At 37.5% G+C, this 18,337-nt stretch overlaps 1 protein-coding gene across 2 annotated transcripts in view; it reads left to right on the forward strand.

Annotated features, from left to right (window-relative positions):
• Positions 1–18,337, forward strand: part of FAF1 (Fas associated factor 1) — a 446,948-nt gene that overhangs the window by 393,721 nt on the left and 34,890 nt on the right. For both annotated transcript variants that reach the window (XR_006734185.1, XM_045548070.1), the window contains exon 18: positions 12,579–12,794. Coding sequence is in view for 1 of the 2 variants with exons in the window: in XM_045548070.1 (XP_045404026.1) it covers positions 12,579–12,794 (216 nt within the window). In the remaining variant the exon portion in view is untranslated. The remainder of the gene's footprint in view (positions 1–12,578; positions 12,795–18,337) is intronic.

The raw sequence follows: 18,337 nt of genomic DNA on the forward strand, positions 1-18,337 counted from the left end.
TCCTTAAGTAGAAAATGTCATATAACATAGCCATTAACTGGAGGAACAGAAGAACATGGAATTAGAAGCCTTGGCGCTTTCCCTTCAGTTTTCTGATTTGATCTTCACAACCACTCTATGAAATTGGTAAGGCAGATATTGTTACTGTTTTACAGTTGAAGACAATAAGATCACAGCTGGATTTAAAAGTCTGTTTTTAGCCTGGCACAATGGTACATGCCTATAGACCCAACTATTCTGGGGGTGGGAGGCTGAGGCAGGAGGAACACTTGAGCCCAGGAGTTCGAGGCCAGTGTGAACAATATAGCAAGACCCTATCACTAAAAAAATAAAATAAAAAATTTAAAGCCTATTTTTAAATTCTTTTTTTTTTTAATTTTAATTTTTTTTATTTTAGCATATTTCGGGGGTACACGTTTGGTTTACATATATTGCCTTTGCCCACCTAAGTCAGAGCTTCAAACGTGTCCATCCCCCAGACAGTACACACCGCACCCATTAGGTGTAAATATACCCATCTCCACCTGGCCGACACCCAGTGAATGTTACTACTATATGTGCACATAAGTGTTGATCAGTTAATAACAATTTGATGGTGAATACATACAGTGCTTGTTTTTCCATTCTTGTGATACTTCACTTAGTAGAATGGGCTTGTATTTATCCAGGATAATACAAGAGGCTAGATCACCATTGTGTTTTGTGGCTCAGTAGAACTCCATGGTATACATATACCACATTTTATTAATTCACTCATGTATTGATGGGCACTTGGGTTGTTTTCACATCTTTGCAATTGTGAATTGTGCAGCTATAAACATTCGAGTACAGATGTCTTTTTTATAGAATGTCTTCTGTTACTTTGGGTAGATGCCCAGTAATGGGATTGCTGGATCAAATGGTAGTTCTACCTGTAGCCCTTTGAGGTGTCCCCATATTACTTTCCACAGAGGTTGTACTAGTTTGCAGTCCCACCAGCAGTATATGAGTGTTCCTATCTCTCCACATCCACGTCGATATTTATTGTGTCAGGACTTTTTGATAAAGGCCATTCCCACTGGAGATAAGTGATATCTCATTGTGGTTTTGATTTGCATTTCCCTGATGATTAGAGATGTTGAGCATTTTTTCATATATTTGTTGGCCATTAATTTATCTGCTTTTGAAAAGTTTCTGTTCAAGTCCTTTGTGCACTTTTTCTTCTTGCTGATTTTCCTCAGTTCTATATAGATTCCAGTTATCAGCCCTTTATTGGATGTGTAACATGTGACTATTTTCTCCCATTCTGTAAGTTGTCTGTTTGCTCTCATGATAGTTTCCTTGGCTGTGCAAAAGCTTTTCAATTTGATCAGGTCCCATTTATTTATTTTTGTTGTTGCTGTGATTGCCTTTGGGGGGTAGTCTTCATAAATTCTTTGCCTAGGCCAATGTCTATAAGAGTTTTTCCAACATATTCTTCTAGAATTCTTACAGTTTCATGCCTTAGGTTTAAGTCTATTATCCATCGTGAGTTGATTTTTGTGAGAGGTGAAAGGTGCAGATCCTGTTTCAGTCTTTTGCATGTGGCTATCCAGTTTTCCTGGCACTATTTATTGAATAAGGATTCTTTTCCCCGGTGTATGTTTTTGTCTGCTTTGTCAAAGATTAGATATGAGGATGGTTTTATATCTGGGTTCTCAGTTCTGTTCCATTGGTCTATGTCTCCGTTCTTGTGCCAGTACCATGCTGTTTTAGTTACTATAGCCTTGTAGTATAGCTTGAAGTCTGGTAAATTGATGCCTCCCAATTTGTTCTTTTTGCTTAAGATTACTTTTGCTATACAGGGTCTTCTCTGGTCTCAGGTTACAAAATCAATGTACAGAAATCAGCAGCATTCCTATACACTAACAACACTCAAACTGAGCACCAAATCAAAGACTCAATACCCTTCACAATAGCAACAAAGAAAATAAAACGTCTAGGAATATATGTAACTAAGGAGGTGAAAGACCTCTATAGTGAGAACCACGAAACACTGAGGAAGGAAATACCAGGGGAAAGCCATACCGTGCTCATGGGTCGGCAGAATCAACATTGTTAAAATGTCTATACTGCCCAAAGTGACCTACAGATTCAGTGCAATCCCTATTAAAATACCAACATCATTTTTTGCAGATCTAGAAAAAATAATTCTATGCTTTCTATTTTTAAATTCTTACATTTTCCTGGCAAAGCAGAACCAGAGAATCTATCCAGTATTCATTCTACTTATTACTACACATTGGAAAATGAAGGTGGAACCATGAATTGGTTATGAAAGCAAAACTGCTTGTTATAATTTGTGTTTTTGTCTTATGTAAGTTGCTTTGGTCAGGTAAAGCAATTTTAATGACCATAATGATAACCATCTCTGTCATCATCATCATCATCATCATCACCATGTATTGAGTAACTAATATGTGCTAAACTCAGTAATGATCACTTTATAGACATTAATTATCTTCTTGAATTCTTACAACAATTCAATAATGTAGGCACTAATACATAAACATCTCCTTATTATAATTATAGAGAACATAAATCCACAATTCCTTGGATAGTTACAGTTTGAAGTATTCCACTGTTGTCTTCATGAACCATTAAAACAGACCAGAAATTCTATGTTTATGGGGGTCAAATCACAACCTATATACTGTTCTTCGTATTCAGAAGCAGCTAAAAATCATCTGTCTGAATTTTGATTTAGGAAATAGGATCATTTGCCTTGCTGACTTTATCTAGAAGTGAGGTTATATTTGTAGTAATACTCCCTAGATGGATGATTGGTTGCCTGGAGCAAAGAGTGGCTATAGAATTGGAGCAGATCAACTGTTCCTATATGGGATCCATTCTATTCTGGTGATCTCATACAATATCATGATTTTAAATATCATCTATACATTTGACTCCCAATTTTATATCCGTAGCTCCTCCGTTTCCCCGAACTCCAGACTTGACTCTAACTGCTGGCCCACCATCTCTGCTTAGATATCTAATATACTTTACAAACTTAATATGTCTAAAACTGAACAACTCATCTTACCCCCCCCAGCCAAACCTGCTCTTTCTGCAGTCTTTCCTATCTTAATAAATGAAAAATATTTCCAGTTGTTTGAGCCAGAAACCTTGGAATCATCCTTGACTTCTCTCTTTCACATCCATATTTAATGAGCAAATCCTATTGGCTCTACTTTCAAAATATATGCAAAACTGAAATGCTTCTCATTAACTCTACCACTACCACCCTTATCTAAGCCACCATTATCTGTTATCTGGATTACTTTAATAGCCTCCCAACTTGATTACATTTCTCCATTTTTGCCTTTCCTATAGTCTTTTAACAAATCCTTTTAAAATCACTTGTCAAATCATGTTATTTCAAAAACCTGCAATGGCTTCCCATCTTAAAATAAAAGCTAAAATCTTAGAATGATTCCAATCAAATCTCTGTAGGATTTTCTGTAGAAATTGACAAACTGATTGTAAAATTTGTATGAAAAAGCAATAGAACTGGCATAGTCAAAACAATTTTAAAAAAAGAAAAACAAAGCTGGAAGACTCACACTACCAGAGTTCAGGACTTGCTGTAATCAAGACAGTATGGAGGCCGGGCGCAGTGGCTCACGCCTGTAATCCTAGCACTCTGGGAGGCCGAGCGGGTGGATCGCTCGAGGTCAGGAATTTGAGACCAGCCTGAGTGAGACCCCGTCTCTACTAAAAATAGAAATAAAAATTATCTGGACAACTAAAAATATATATAGAAAAAATTAGCCAGGCCTGGTGGCGCATGCCTGTAGTCCCAGCTACTCGGGAGGCTGAGGCAGTAGGATCGCTTAAGCCCAGGAGTTTGAGGTTGCTGTGAGCTAGGCTGACGCCACGGCACTCGCTCTAGCCTGGGCAACAAAGTGAGACTCTGTCTCAAAAAAAAAAAAAAGACAGTATGGTATTGGCAAAAAGATGGACCAATAGGTCAGTGGAATGGAATAAAGAGCCTAGAAGTAGGCCCACACATACATGATCAATTGATTTTCAACAGAGATGCAAAGGCAATTCACTGGAGAAAGGATAGTCTTTTCAACACATGATGCTACAATTGGATATTCATATGCAAAAATAATTTTTTTAAACCCTTCAATTCATACCTTGCATCACAAGCAAAAGTTAACTCAAAATGGGTCATAGACCTAAATGTAAAACCTGAAACTACTGAAGTTCTAGAAGAAAACACAGGAGAAAATCTTCATGACCTTAGGTTAGGCAGAGATTTGTTAGGTCTAACACCAAAGACACATCCATAAAATAACAAATATTAAAATTGGAGTTCATCAAAATTAAGAACTTGTATTATTTGAAAGACATTGTTAAGAAATTGAAAAGACAGCCATGTATTGGGAGAAAATCATATATCTGTTGTCCAGAATGCATAAAAAACTCTCAAAACTCAATAATAAGAAAATAACCCAAGTTTAAAAGTGGACAAAATATTTAAACAGACATGTCTCCAAAAAAGATATATAGAAGGCAAATTAGTACATGAAAATATGCTCAACATTCTTAGTCATTAAGGAAATGCAAATTAAAACAATATATACACACCTTTTAGAATGGCTTTCTAAAAGCATAAAGGACGATACTGGCAAAGATGAACAGCTGGAACTCATACATTAATGCTGAGTATGCAAAATAGCACATCCACCTTGAAAATTAGCTTGGTGCTTTCTTATAAAGTTAGAATTACGTATACCCTATGACTCAGCAGTCACACTCCTAGGTATTTACTTATACAAGTGAAACGAAAGTAACAGTAAAGTTTATGTTGACACAAAGCAGTTTATGATCACATAAAAATGTGCACAAAAGTGTTTATAGCAGTGTTATTTGTAGCCACCATAACCTAGAAACAACTGAAGTGTCCCTGAACTGGAAAAGGGATAATCAAATTGTAGTGTATCTGCATAATGGAATACTACTCAACAATAAATTGGAACAAATTAACTGCTGATATATTCAACAACATGGATAAGTCTCAAATATATTATGCTAAATGAAGGAAGCCATTTATATGACATCATGATTATATTTATTTAACATTCTGGAAAAGACAAAACTAGGGACAGAAAACAGATTGTTAGGGGGAAGGGATAAAGAAATTTGTAGGGGTGGGGAAAGGTAATAGAAGTATTCCTTATCTTGATTGGTGATGGTAGTTATGCAAACGTATGCACTTGTCAAAATTCACAGAACTGATGATAGATTCTAGTGTGTATAAATTATACCTTAATTTTAAAATGGGAAAAAATGATTAACTGGCCTTCTCCAGGCCATATATGATCTAATCACCTCTCTCCTTTGCTTCCTCTCCAATTTTATCTCCTATGCTTCTCCCTTGCTCATCTGCTCCAGACACATCAGCTGCCTTGCTATTCCTTAGTCAAGCTAGGCATCAGGGCCATGGTATTTACTGTAACTGCTCCTGCCTATAAAATACTTCTACTCGATCTAAATGTCCATTTGGATTCCTCTCTCCTTTAGGCCTTTGCTTACTGAAGCTTACATTATTTAAAATTGTACCCCTCCCTCCCTTCTACCAGCATTCCCTGTACTCCCTCCATAGCCCTCATGACTATGTGACAAACTATATACAGTCATGAGTCACTTAATGAGAGGGATATGTTCTGAAAAATGCATCATTAGCAATTTCATCATTGTATGAACATCACAAAGTTCACTTACACAAACCTAGATGGTATAGCCTACTAATACACCTAGAGTATATGGTATAGTCTATTGCTCCTAGGCTACAACGCTGAACAGCCTGTTACTGTACTGAATAGTGTAGGCAGTTGTAACACACTGGCAAGTATTTGTTTATCTAAACATATCTAAACATAGAAAAGGTGCCATAAAAATATGGCATAAAAGATAAAAAATAGTATACCTGTATCAGGAACTTAACCGTGAATAGAGCTTTCAGGACTGGAAGTTGCTCTGGGTGAGTCAGTGAGTAAGTAGTGAATGAATATGAAGGCTTAGGACATTACTGTGCACTACTGTAGACTTTATAAACACTGTACGCTTTGGCTACACTCAAGTTACCAAAAATTTTTTCTTTTTTCAATAATTTTAGCTTACTGTAATATTTTTGCTTTATAAACTTTTAACTTATTTTAATTTTTTAATTCTTTTGTAATAACACTTAGCTTAAAACACACATTTTATAGCTATACAAATTTTTTTCTTTATAAACTTATTCTATAAGCTTTTTTCTATTTTTAAAAGGTTTTTTTTTTCACTTTTAAACTTTTTTGTTAAAAGAATACACACATTAGCCTAGGCCTATACTGGGTCAGTACATCACTGTCTTCCACCTCTACATCTTGTTCCACTAGAAGATCTTCAGGGCAGTAACACATACGGAGCTGTCATCTCCTACAGTAACAATGCTGCCTTCTAGAATACCTCCTGAATAACCTGCCTAAGGCTGTTTTACAGTTTAGTTTTGTTTTGTTTTGTTTTGTTTTAGTTTTATTTTTGAGACAGGGTCTCAATCTGTTGCCTGGGCTAAAATGCAGTGGTGTCATCATTGCTCACTGCAGCCTCAAACTCCTGGGCTCAAGCAGTCTCTCTGCCTCAGCCTCTCAAGTAGATGAGACTATAGGCATGCACCACCACACCCAGCTAATTTTTGTATTGCTTGTAGAGATGGGAGGTCTCACTGTGTTGCTCAGGCTGGTCTCGAACTCATGACCTCAAGTGGTCCTCCCACCTCAGCCTCCCAAAGTGCTGGGATTACAGGCATGAGCCACCATGCCTGGCCTACAGTTAACTTTTTATAAGTAGAAGAAGTACACTGTAAAATAACGATTAAAAGTATAGTATAGTAGGCCGGGCGCGGTGGCTCACGCCTGTAATCCTAGCACTCTGGGAAGCCGAGGCGGGTGGATCGCTCGAGGTCAGGAATTCGAGACCAGCCTGAGCAAGAGCGAGACCCCGTCTCTACTAAAAATATAAAGAAATTATCTGGCCAACTAAAAATATATATATAGAAAAAATTAGCCAGGCATGGTGGCACATGCCTGTAGTCCCAGCTACTCGGGAGGCTGAGGCAGTAGGATTGCTTAAGCCCAGGAGTTTGAGGTTGCTGTGAGCTAGGCTCATGCCATGGCACTCACTCTAGCCGGGCAACAGAGCAAGACTCTGTCTCAAAAAAAAAAAAAAAAAGTATAGTATAGTAAATACTAGACGATAGGAATTTTTCACCTCCATTATAATCTTACAGGAACACTGTGGTATATGCAGTCCAGCATTGGTCAAAACATCCTTATGTGGCATATGACTTTATTTTCCTATGTGTGTCTTTGTTGTCTTTATCCCCACCCTACTAGAATGTAGGCTCCATTTAGGCAGAACTTTTTATCTACTTTGTTCACTGCTGTTATCCCATCATTGAGGACAATGCCTGACACATATAGGCTACTCAGTAAGAATTCATGGAATTAATGAATGTTAGCTATAGCCTATTTAACACTATGCTTCAGCCAGCTATAAACTGTTATTTGGTACGTACTCATAGAAGCCTAGTGGATACTGTGTGTGTGCATGTATTTATACATCTCTGTGTGTGTGTATGTAAGTAAATTAAGCTGATCTTTGTATTGTAAGAGATTGATATAAGTATATATTATTATTTCTGCTTAAAAATGTAATTGTATAGAAACAGTCTTGTGGGTATCTCTTTTCAATGCCTAATTTTACTTGAAAACATGTCCCCACTTATCCTCAGATGTGAATGCTTTAAATATTCAGATATTTTTAGTAAGAAAAATTACAAGATCAGTTCATATTTCTAACTTATACCAGGTTTCCTTGTTTTATTACAAACCTAAAATAATGCAAATAAAAAACTATATTTGTTGAGCAAACCGAATTGAAGTTTAACAATGGTGTTTACTATGACTGCTGTTTGAATGTAGGTGTCCTTTATGTTATTGTTTTACGACTATGTTTGCTTACATGAGGCCCTTGCTCCTAGCCAGGATATTTGAAACTGAACTGCTGATGTATTTTTGTTCTTTTTGCCAGTAAAACTGTTGGGTGTTCAGATCCCAAGGTTACTGACTTACCTAATATATCTCTTTATTGTTTTCCACATTGTTCCACTGGTGTGGGGTATCTGAGGTCTGTTTTCCTTCTGGGGGAAAGCCCTGGAGACTGTGTACATTGAGGAGCAGACATTGTCTGTACAATGAATGGAGTAATGAGCTACTGTTGTTTATTCTTCTATAGTATAATTGGTTGAGTTCAGACAATGATGTAGCATCTGTTGTTATACTCTGCAGGGAAATGTCAAAATAGAAAGCAAGCAGACAGGTGGATTAAAGGGAGAGCAGGAGAGGAAACCAGGAAATATCACATTAAGTTCTGATTTAAAGTAGGTGCAAAGGAATAATCATAACATAGTGGTAACACCACCAACTGTCATCTGTTGATCACAGTGTTACATATAACATGAGGATCAGTGCTAGGCACTTGTCATTAATTGAATGGTGACCATGTGTCAACACTTCTAAGTGTTTTAAAAACATTCTGCATTTTATATAAGGACCTTATGAGGAAGATGTTATTGGCCCTATTTCTGTTTTGTTTTTGGATTTTTGTTATTATTGTTGTTTTTTTAATTGAGATAGGTTCTAACCCAGATTGATACACACCACCACACCAGTCTTTTGTTGTTGTTGTTGTTGTTGTTGTTAGCACAGGGTCTTGCTATGTTGCTCAGAGTAGTCCCAAACTCCTGGCCCCAAGCAATCCTCCCGGCTAGGTCTGCCAAAGTGCTGGGATTACAGGCATGAGCCACCTTCCCAGCCCCTATTTCTTATATAAGGAAACTGAAGTTCACAAAGACTCATTTGCCTTATTGCCAGGATTTGAACTTATGTCTGTCATACCCCAAAAGCTATGTTCCTGACCATAAAACTGCATTTAATTGAAGCTTTTAAACTGCACTATTAGAAGTCAGATAATGATTAACTTTCAGAGGAGGTAGTTCCTAGGAAGGGGCATGCTTCTGAGATACTTATTCAGGGTGCTAGTTATACAAGCATACTGACTTTCTGAAAACTGTCAAGTTGTACATTTAAGATTTGTATACTCTTTCGTATGTAAGTTATACTTTAATAAAAACTTTAAACCAATTGCAGAATATATGACTTTGAACAAAAAGATAAAGCTTTGATTCAAATTTTGTAAAAAGTTTAAAATATATACTTATAAAAATATGCATGAAAAATTAATCATATTTTATGATTATCTGAGGTGATAAAAAAGTTTTGAAAATAGTAAGGGTACAACATTATGAATGCACTTAATGCCACTGAATTGTACACTTAAAAATGGTTAAAATAGTTTAAAATTTAATGGACATAAACACCCAAATGATGGCAATGGCTATCTCTTGATGGAGAATCCACAAATTACTTTTAATGTTTTTCTTATTTAATCTATTTTTGCAATGAGTTTATATTACTTTTATAATGAGGAAAAATGTTTTTAAATCTCAAAGACATGGTTTTAAAGAACCACCAATGTTATTGGGAAATAAATGATCCCATTAATAATTTGGAAAATGTATATCACTCTTATCCACAGAAATTTACACCTATAAGCAAGTCATGGTTTGCTCTTAGCAGTGTTCCCCAATCTTTTTGCCACTAGGGACTGGTTTCATGGAAGACACTTTTTCCACAGGCTGGGGGGAGGCAGGGCTCAGGCAGTGATGGGGAGCAGCTGTAAATACAGGTGAAGCTTCGCTCCCTTGCCAGTCACTTACCTCCTGCTGTGGGGCACCCCCCTTCCCTAAGTTTCATGGAAGTCAATTTTTCCATGGACAGGGGAGTGGGGTGTGGGGGGTGGCTAGGGCAGTGGAGCTCTGGGACTCTGCCATGGACTGGGGGTTGAGGACTGTAGCCTTAAAGGACATACATATGGAAAATTAATCTGAACAGTTGATGCTAGAAGGAGTCAGAGCTCAGAGGAGGGAGAGTCAAGATGTTTAGTTCTTGGTTACTAGAAGTAGAGGCCATGATATTCAGAGTCTTTTAGCATTTATTGAACAGCTACTATGTGCCTATAACCATACTGAACACTTTCACATGCATTATTTCATTTAGCATGCATGATTTCATTTCATTAGCCTGTTAGTTTATTCCTTCCCTTACCATACATATTGAGCATCTACTTTGTGCTATGCCCAATACTTGGAATAAGAAATAAGACATGCTCCCATGTGCTTAAGGAGCTTGCAGGCTAATGAGAAAGCCAGACATTAAACAGATAACTGTGGTACAGTATAGACCTATTATTATACAACTAGCATTTAATTTTGATATACACAGATTCATCCATTCATTGGGTTATTAATAGATGACAGTGTTACTAAAATATTTTAATATTTGGAAATATTCAGCTGAAACTCATTGTTGACTCAGAACACCAATATTATTAATATAAACTTCCACTCATACTATCAGAAAAGGAGGCGAAAGTAACTAGTTTCACTTCCTATTCTTCTGATTTTTGAACTGTATTTCTTATGTCACCATTTCTGGGTATTAGTTTCCCCACATAAAAAAATGAGAGTTGGCTGGGTGCAGTGGCTCACATCTCCGTAATCCCAGCACTTTGGGAGGCTGATGCGGGTCGATCCATTGAGCCCAGGAGTTCAAGACCAGCCTGGGCAACATAGTGAGACTCTGTTTTCACACACACACAAACACACAAAAACTTTTTAAGTGTAGGACTATTTGGCCAATGCAACCCCTTCCAGGTCTGATAGTCTATGTAGCTCTTTTCTTCATTATACGAATAATAAAAGCAGTCATCACTGAGGCCTATTATGTGTTAGACACCACACTGTGAACTTTACATATATTATGTGGGTAATTCCCATCTCTATAATCCCCTGTAAGGTAAGTGGTTATCCAGGACCTCCAAAAGGAAAATGACCTCAGAGTTATAGGAGAGACTAGCTTTCCCTACACACTACAGAAATTTCAAATAACTTCTTGAAAATACTTAATATTAGGACCAATCAAATTCTCCTGAATGATACAGAAATTGACTAATTTCTTATCCATACTCATTTCTGAGCAAACTTTGCTTTTCTTTTTGTTATTTTAAACATATTTTTAAACAGATAACACATTTATATAAGTCAAAAGTCAAAAATATAATGAGACATATACAGAAATCACTCTCTGCCACCTTTTTCAGCCTGTTTCCTCTACCCTCTATATGTCACCGTATTTATTCATTTCTTTTTATTTATTTAAGTTTGTTGATTTTCTCCAAAGTCCCAGCTTATTTACTGGTTGACTAGTTATATTTAATTATTTTATTCTCAGCTTTCCTTCTACTTGTTTTATTGTATTTTTCCCTAGCTTTTTGAGTCCAATTCTTAATTCACTTATTTTTATTCTTTCATTTTTAATGATATAAAAATTTTAAGGCTATGAATTTCCTCTGAGCATAAGCACTCCTTTAGATGAATCCCATAGATTCTAAGGTGCTAAGGACAAAAAAGATTTTAGTGGATTTCTGCCATAGATTCCAATGTGGGTACGGACCTCAGAGACCCTGTAACCTCCTTCCAGTGGAATGTCACAAATGTGAAGAAACAATGTAATACTGAAACCTGGATTCAAGCCCAACTCTAGCCATAAGATCTCCCAACAGTTTATTTTGTTTGAATCTATATTTTCATCTGTAAAATGAAAGGTTTGGTCCATCTGTAGGTTTAGAAATCAGCCATTCTGAGACTTGGCCAAATCCCATAGCAAGTTAGTGGCAAAGCTGGAACTAGGCCTGTGGTCTCCTGCTTTTAGTAAACCTGATATTTAGATTTCTTTTCATTCTATTTTTTTAACTTTTCTTTTATTGTGGCAACATATATTTACAGAAATTTGCTGTTTTTAAGTGTATAATTCAGTGGCATTAGTTACATCCACAATGTTATCTAACCATTACCACTATTTCCAAAATTTTTCATCACCCCCTAACAGAATCTTTCCATTCCATTTTGACATTAACACATTATCTGGTATTCTACAAACTCTTCAAGTTACTTCTACTTGAGAAATTTTTCTCAAATATTATAAATGTTTATGTATGTGTGTGTCTTTCGTGAATGCATCTAATAGCTTTAATTCATACCCTAGAAAGGAATCAATTGGGCATTTGATACCTATTTCCTTGGTCACAAGTATCTGAGCCCTTCAGTTTAAAAAAGAAAAAAAGCCTTTCTTTTCTATGTAGTTACTTATCCATTTAATAATATGTGTCATCAAGGTGGGATTTATTTTAATTAATTGCCTGTTGGGCTAATATTAAGAAAATGAAAAATACATGACTTTATTTTTCAAGTGTTAGGCTTGGTTAATAAATGAGGCAGTGACTTTTCAATGAGTTTCTAGAAAGCAGCGGTCTTTTTCTAATCTTTCCTCCCCCCCACTCTACAGTTCCATCCATCTCGTATTTTAACACCTAGTTTTTGTTCTTCTTAGGCCATCCGGCTCTCCTTAGAGCAAGCCCTGCCTCCAGAGCCAAAGGAAGAAAATGCAGAGCCCGTGAGCAAACTGCGGATCCGGACCCCCAGTGGCGAGTTCCTGGAGCGGCGTTTCCTGGCCAGCAATAAGCTCCAGATTGTCTTTGATTTTGTAGCTTCCAAAGGATTTCCATGGGATGAGTTCAAGTTACTGAGCACCTTTCCCAGGAGAGACGTAAGTTCCTATGCCTATCTTGGGAAGTGTGTCCAGATGGCAGATATCCCATCATTAGAGCTGAACAAAGGAGTCCAAGAAAAGTCCCATGGCACAGTGTACTACAAGACATCCAGAAGTACTTCTTTGTTTTTTACATCATTCTCTCCTCAGCTTTTGGAGAAGGTATGGCTTCCTAGACCAGCAGACATGTGCCCAGTAGTCTATGTAAGAAATTAGGTACTAGATCTTCCTTCCTAGCTGTTTCCCCTATTCTAGCATTCACACAGGCTTTCCTAAGGTCTCATCTCTGTATACCTCAGAGTATACCTGAGAATTGTGTGCTTAACAGCTTAACAGTTAGAGATCAAGGTCAACCATTATAGGTTTACTAAGAATGAGTCATGTTAAAGAGTATTTTGTGATTTGACAGTCTTACTAGCCTGGGAAGTCAGAGAGGGTGACCTATATTCACAGTGTACTTGTATTTCACTTGATGGTATTCTGGGGCAAAGTAGAGAGATATAGATCTATAGTTAGGTGGATTCATTGCTGATTAAATGGTTATGTTCAGAAAATGTTGACTGCCGTCTCCATGTAGAGAACCAAGAGGCTCTGTATTTAATCCTTTATTACTCATGATATTTATTGGCAACCTAAATGTGCAGACTTTAATAGATTTATGGATTATGAAAAATAAGATTCAAGAAAACCTTAAAATACTGAAACTGTAGACAAAAATGAAGCTGCTGAAATCTTACAGCAATATGTGGAAATAGATTCCTTTAGCAAAAGTTATTGTTAAATGAAGCTGAATATACATTAATAATGTGTTGTGGCTGCCAACAAAAAAGTTAACTGAATTTTAGAGGTATAATCCCAACAAGAAAGTAACTTAATGGTTCTGCACTAAGATAAGCCTGAAGGAATAGGAGCATGTCTAGAACAGGGCTAGTAGGAAGCTGAGGGAACCAGAAATCATGTCATTTGAGGAACATTACCTCTAGAGAAAGAAAGGCCATGGAAGACATGATTATCATCATAGGCTACTAGAAGGCCTGCCAGGTAAACAAGGGATCTGACTTTGTGAGGCTCCAGCAACATAACTGGGACCAATGAGTTGAAAATTAAAGGAGGCAAATTTGGCCTAACACAAGAAAAGATTTTCTCAGAAGAGAATATCTTGTGTTGTGAAGTGTTAATTTTCCTGCCACTGGAGATTACCAACCTCTGCTCTTTTCAGCAGTAATGGATATATATGGAAAGAGATTCATCCCTGATATTTCTGCTTTACATGGGATGGGACTTGGATTGGCTTAACTCTAAGATACATAGTAAATCTTAATACTCTATGATTCCATTTTGATCTAGATCTAGTAACCTAGCATACCAAAACCAACAATTTAGCTAAGGCTCATCTAAGTCCCTCACATTGACTGTCAGATTTACAAGATACAGACAGAAACCAGTGGTATGCTTTTAGCTCTACCACCCAACCACAATTCTTCTGAGTGGGATGAGGATTCCACCACTTAGTCTAGGCCCAGGAGACTACAATGAACCCCAGGCACTGGCCATTGGTCCTTCTCTCACTGGCTTCACCTATTGCTCCAAACTCTTTCCCTTTATTCATATATAAGGCACAGACATGCACAAGGGAACACATGTATGCACATCCTCTTACCACACAGCCAGCTAAGAAAACTACCTTAAATTCAAGATCAACTCTAAATGTGTCAACATTTAGAGAACCATTATCAAAGCGTTCAAGATCAGCCTGGTTCTCATACTTTCTTTGTGATGAACATCTCACCTTGGAGAACTTACAAAACTTAGGAGCTAAATTTGTCCTTCCCAACCCTTAGTTTTAAGTCACTCCTTTTCTGGACCTCATCTGAATGAAAGTACTGGAAGAAATAGAGTCTAAGGACCTTCCCTGATTTTAAAATTAAATTTTATATTCTTTCAAATTGACTTTTAAACCTGATTAGTGACAAGGGTCGGGGAGAGGATATCTTAAAAGGAGTTAGGCTTTTTGATCAATATTAACAACCTCTTCCCACAGGGTATAAATGTGGACTGTGAGAAGTTGCTGTTGAAAGGAAGCAGGGGAACTGTAATGTGAAAAGTTTGGCCCAGTTTCCCAGAGAAGTTTGCTTCTATAGGAGAAATCAAGAGCCTCCCCCATACCCATCACAGGTCTATTTTATGGTCTTTGGTCAAACTGAAATTATCTGCCACAGAGTCATTTTTTTCAAAATCTCACTCTGATCATTCCCTGTCTTGCTTAAAAAACTCTTCAGTAGCTCTGTACTGCCCTAGGATAAGTACAGACCCCTTAGAATGTTCTCAAAAATTCTTTACAATCTGGTCCATTCCTACCTTTGCCACCTTATATCCTGCCTCTCATTACTTATTTCCATCACCATGAGATAAGAGATTGTTCACTATTCACTAAAAGCACAAGAGACTCTCATGCCTCTGTGCTTTTGTGTAATCTATTCTTTCTTATCCACCCTCTCCACTTTCCCAGGCCTTCATTTTCTAGGCCTGTTTGAACTCATCTTTTAATGCCTAGCTCAAATGTCATCCCTTCTGTGAAGCCCTCCCTCTTCTCCCAAGCTTCTGACCTATGTACCACTGGCAATTTGTACATTCCTCTCTTATAGCACTTGTCCTTATTATTCTATAATGATTTACAAAGACAGTCCATATCATGTACATATCTGTCTCCCCTGCAGTTCCTAGCATGGTACCTCATACATAAGCATTCAGTAACTGTTGTTGAATGTTAATAACCTCAGGCTCCCCTAAATCTGGTTCTAGAGTGAACAGAGAGGCTGTTCCAAATGAGAGCAGATGCCCTCCAGGGGTGGGGAACCTGCAGCCTTGGGGCCACATGTAGTCTTCTGGATTCTTGAGTGCAGCTTTTTGACTGAATCCAATTTTTACAGAACAAATCCTTTTAATAAAGGGATCTGGAGGGCCATATGTGGCCTTGAGGCCTCAGGTTTCCCACCCCTGTGTGGCCCACCCAGATTCCAGACCTAAACCCAGAAAGCCCACCCAGGACTCTTTAGGCCTCCTAGAGCCAGGGGTGGTGTGAGAGTTAATGGCCCTTCATCCTTCTCTGAATTCTCTTTCAAGTCAAATGACTAGTGTTTTTGCAAGGCTATTCTGTAACGGCCATCTGTGTCTGCAAGGATTAGGATCTAATTTGTAAAAGTCATCTTAAATTACAGCCAAACTAAAGACTGTTAAAAAGCACATCTTAAGACCTTGCCTCTTTAATAACAAATAATATAAGACTCGAGTAGTCTTATTGTGTCTCCAGCCTTTTCTCCACAAAGCAGAGACTGGTTTCTCACCAGAGGACCTGTTAAACGTTCTTCTGTACCTCCATCTCTCCACAACCAAAACAATACTTTATCTTAAGATTTCTCAGCTGTCCAATGATTTACTAAATGTCCCTGGGTATACGTCACTGAACTGAGCACTGGGACAACCAAAATAGCAGCACATATAGGACTTCTCCAGAAAAGCTAATTGTTAAGTTGTAGAAGCATTGAGTTATTTGGTTTTCTTTTGTTTTCTTTTTCTTTTTTTCTGTTTTTCTAGTAACAGTTACTAAGAGAAGGAGTAGTATTTAATTGGTCATTAATTTCTACCTCTTAGACATGTTAAAGCCATATGAACATCAGTGGCCCATCTGCCTTACTTGGGTGTTGCCCATGAATGAAGTAGTTGAGTTCTAAAATCTGAGTAAGACACTGACCCCACTACTACTCCAAGACAGGAGTCAGAATAAGGGGCTGCTGTCCTCTGGGCCTAGACACAAGCCCAGACACAAGCCTTTCTCAGAAAAGCTGATTGTCACTTATGCTATTTGGTATGAGATTGTCAATATCCCTTCCTTTCCTGTGCCACATCCTTATCTTCCTTTTTCTTTCCTCCTTCCTTTCCCACCCCTCTCCTTTCTAATCCTATTTTGCTCTTTTTATCTGTTCCTCCTTCTTTCCACTCTTCCCTCCTCCATATTTCTTTATCTCACAACTCTTCTTCCTGCCTCCTCTGTTTTCCTTTTTGCCTACTTATATCCATGTCACTCAGAAGAGCTCCACCTACAAATGGAAAATGAAGTCTTTCAATTTATACAGTGACTGGACAGCATTAGAAAGGGAGGATGAGAAATAGCAGGTGAGTTCCAGGGACTGATGGCCCATGTGCCTTGTCACTGATGCAATCACACAGCCCCTGTTTTTGCCTCAAGAGCATGTCTTCCTCCAGATCTATGGATGTGAACTCCCAAAACAGACAAGTATGCATTCAGGAATAAACTGTATTCTGAAATTTTGTATTCTAAAATAAAGTAGTAAGTGAATTTATATTTTCCTCCAGCATTCTAGGTTTTTTTCCTATGTAACTATAACTCCTAAATTTTTTGTTTCTCTCTCTAAGGCTTAAAGGAATAGGAGAATGAGTATAAACATGCTCCAGCAGAGTTTTCCCCAGAGTAGGCCTTCAGTAAAAGTTTGTTTAAATGTACTGGGGGAAAAGGCTTTCATATTTAGGGTATACGAATTCCTTCTTCTGTCACCCATCCACTTTTATTATGCTAAGCACCAAGCTAAGCACTGGGAACATAGTGTTTAAAAAAAGCAATGCATAGTTCTTACCCTTGTAGAATTTACAGTCTGTATCCAGAAGCTACAGCTGGATGAAGTTTGACTTCATCGATAACACAAGAATATCCTATTTGCTACCACAAAAAAATACAAACAGTTTAATTTTCATTTCATTCATTCCATCCGAGTTGCTGTATTTGTTCCTTCATATAACAAAACATTTCCTGAGCAGCCACTTTGTGCCAGCCTCCATACCAGATGCTATGCTGGTGATACAGAAATAAAAGATTTACCAACTTTGAAGAGTTCACGTTCTAGTGAAAACACACATCTAAAGCAAATCACATTGCAAATTGTACCCATTGTTAGAAGGAAGGTCATTGCAGCCTGCAATGATAAGGGAAGGCATTCCAAAGGAAGTGAATTTGACCTGAGCCTTGCACAGAGAGATGTTCAGTGAGTGGAAGCAGAATAGCATAGAAGTTAAAGTGTTAGTGGTAGTTAGACTTGCATCTGAATCCCACTCCATCACATTGGACATTGGGCAACTTACTTGGCCCTGCTGAACTTCCATTTCTTCGTCTTTGAAAGAAAATGATGATGTCTGTCTGAGAGAGTTGTAGTAAGAGATAAATGAATGTAAACTACTGTGTCCCTAAGTAGTAGTTAGGAAGGGCTTGCAGCTAAACAAGCATGGCAGCAGTAAATTCTACTCTATAACAGTGATGGATATTTGCATTACAAATACCCAAATGCTCTAACTCAGACTTAAGAATATATCACTGAAATCTTAATATCTCATATTTGAAAAAGATTTCAGATATATCAAGGCTAATGCTATCGTTTTACTGATGGGAGAATCAAAACATGGTAAAATTAAGCACTTAAATCATATGATCAATCATAATGGGAGAGCTGATACTAACACTCAGGTTTTCT

This window comes from Lemur catta, chromosome 3, assembly GCF_020740605.2.
Source record: "Lemur catta isolate mLemCat1 chromosome 3, mLemCat1.pri, whole genome shotgun sequence".
Lineage (NCBI taxonomy): Eukaryota > Metazoa > Chordata > Mammalia > Primates > Lemuridae > Lemur > Lemur catta.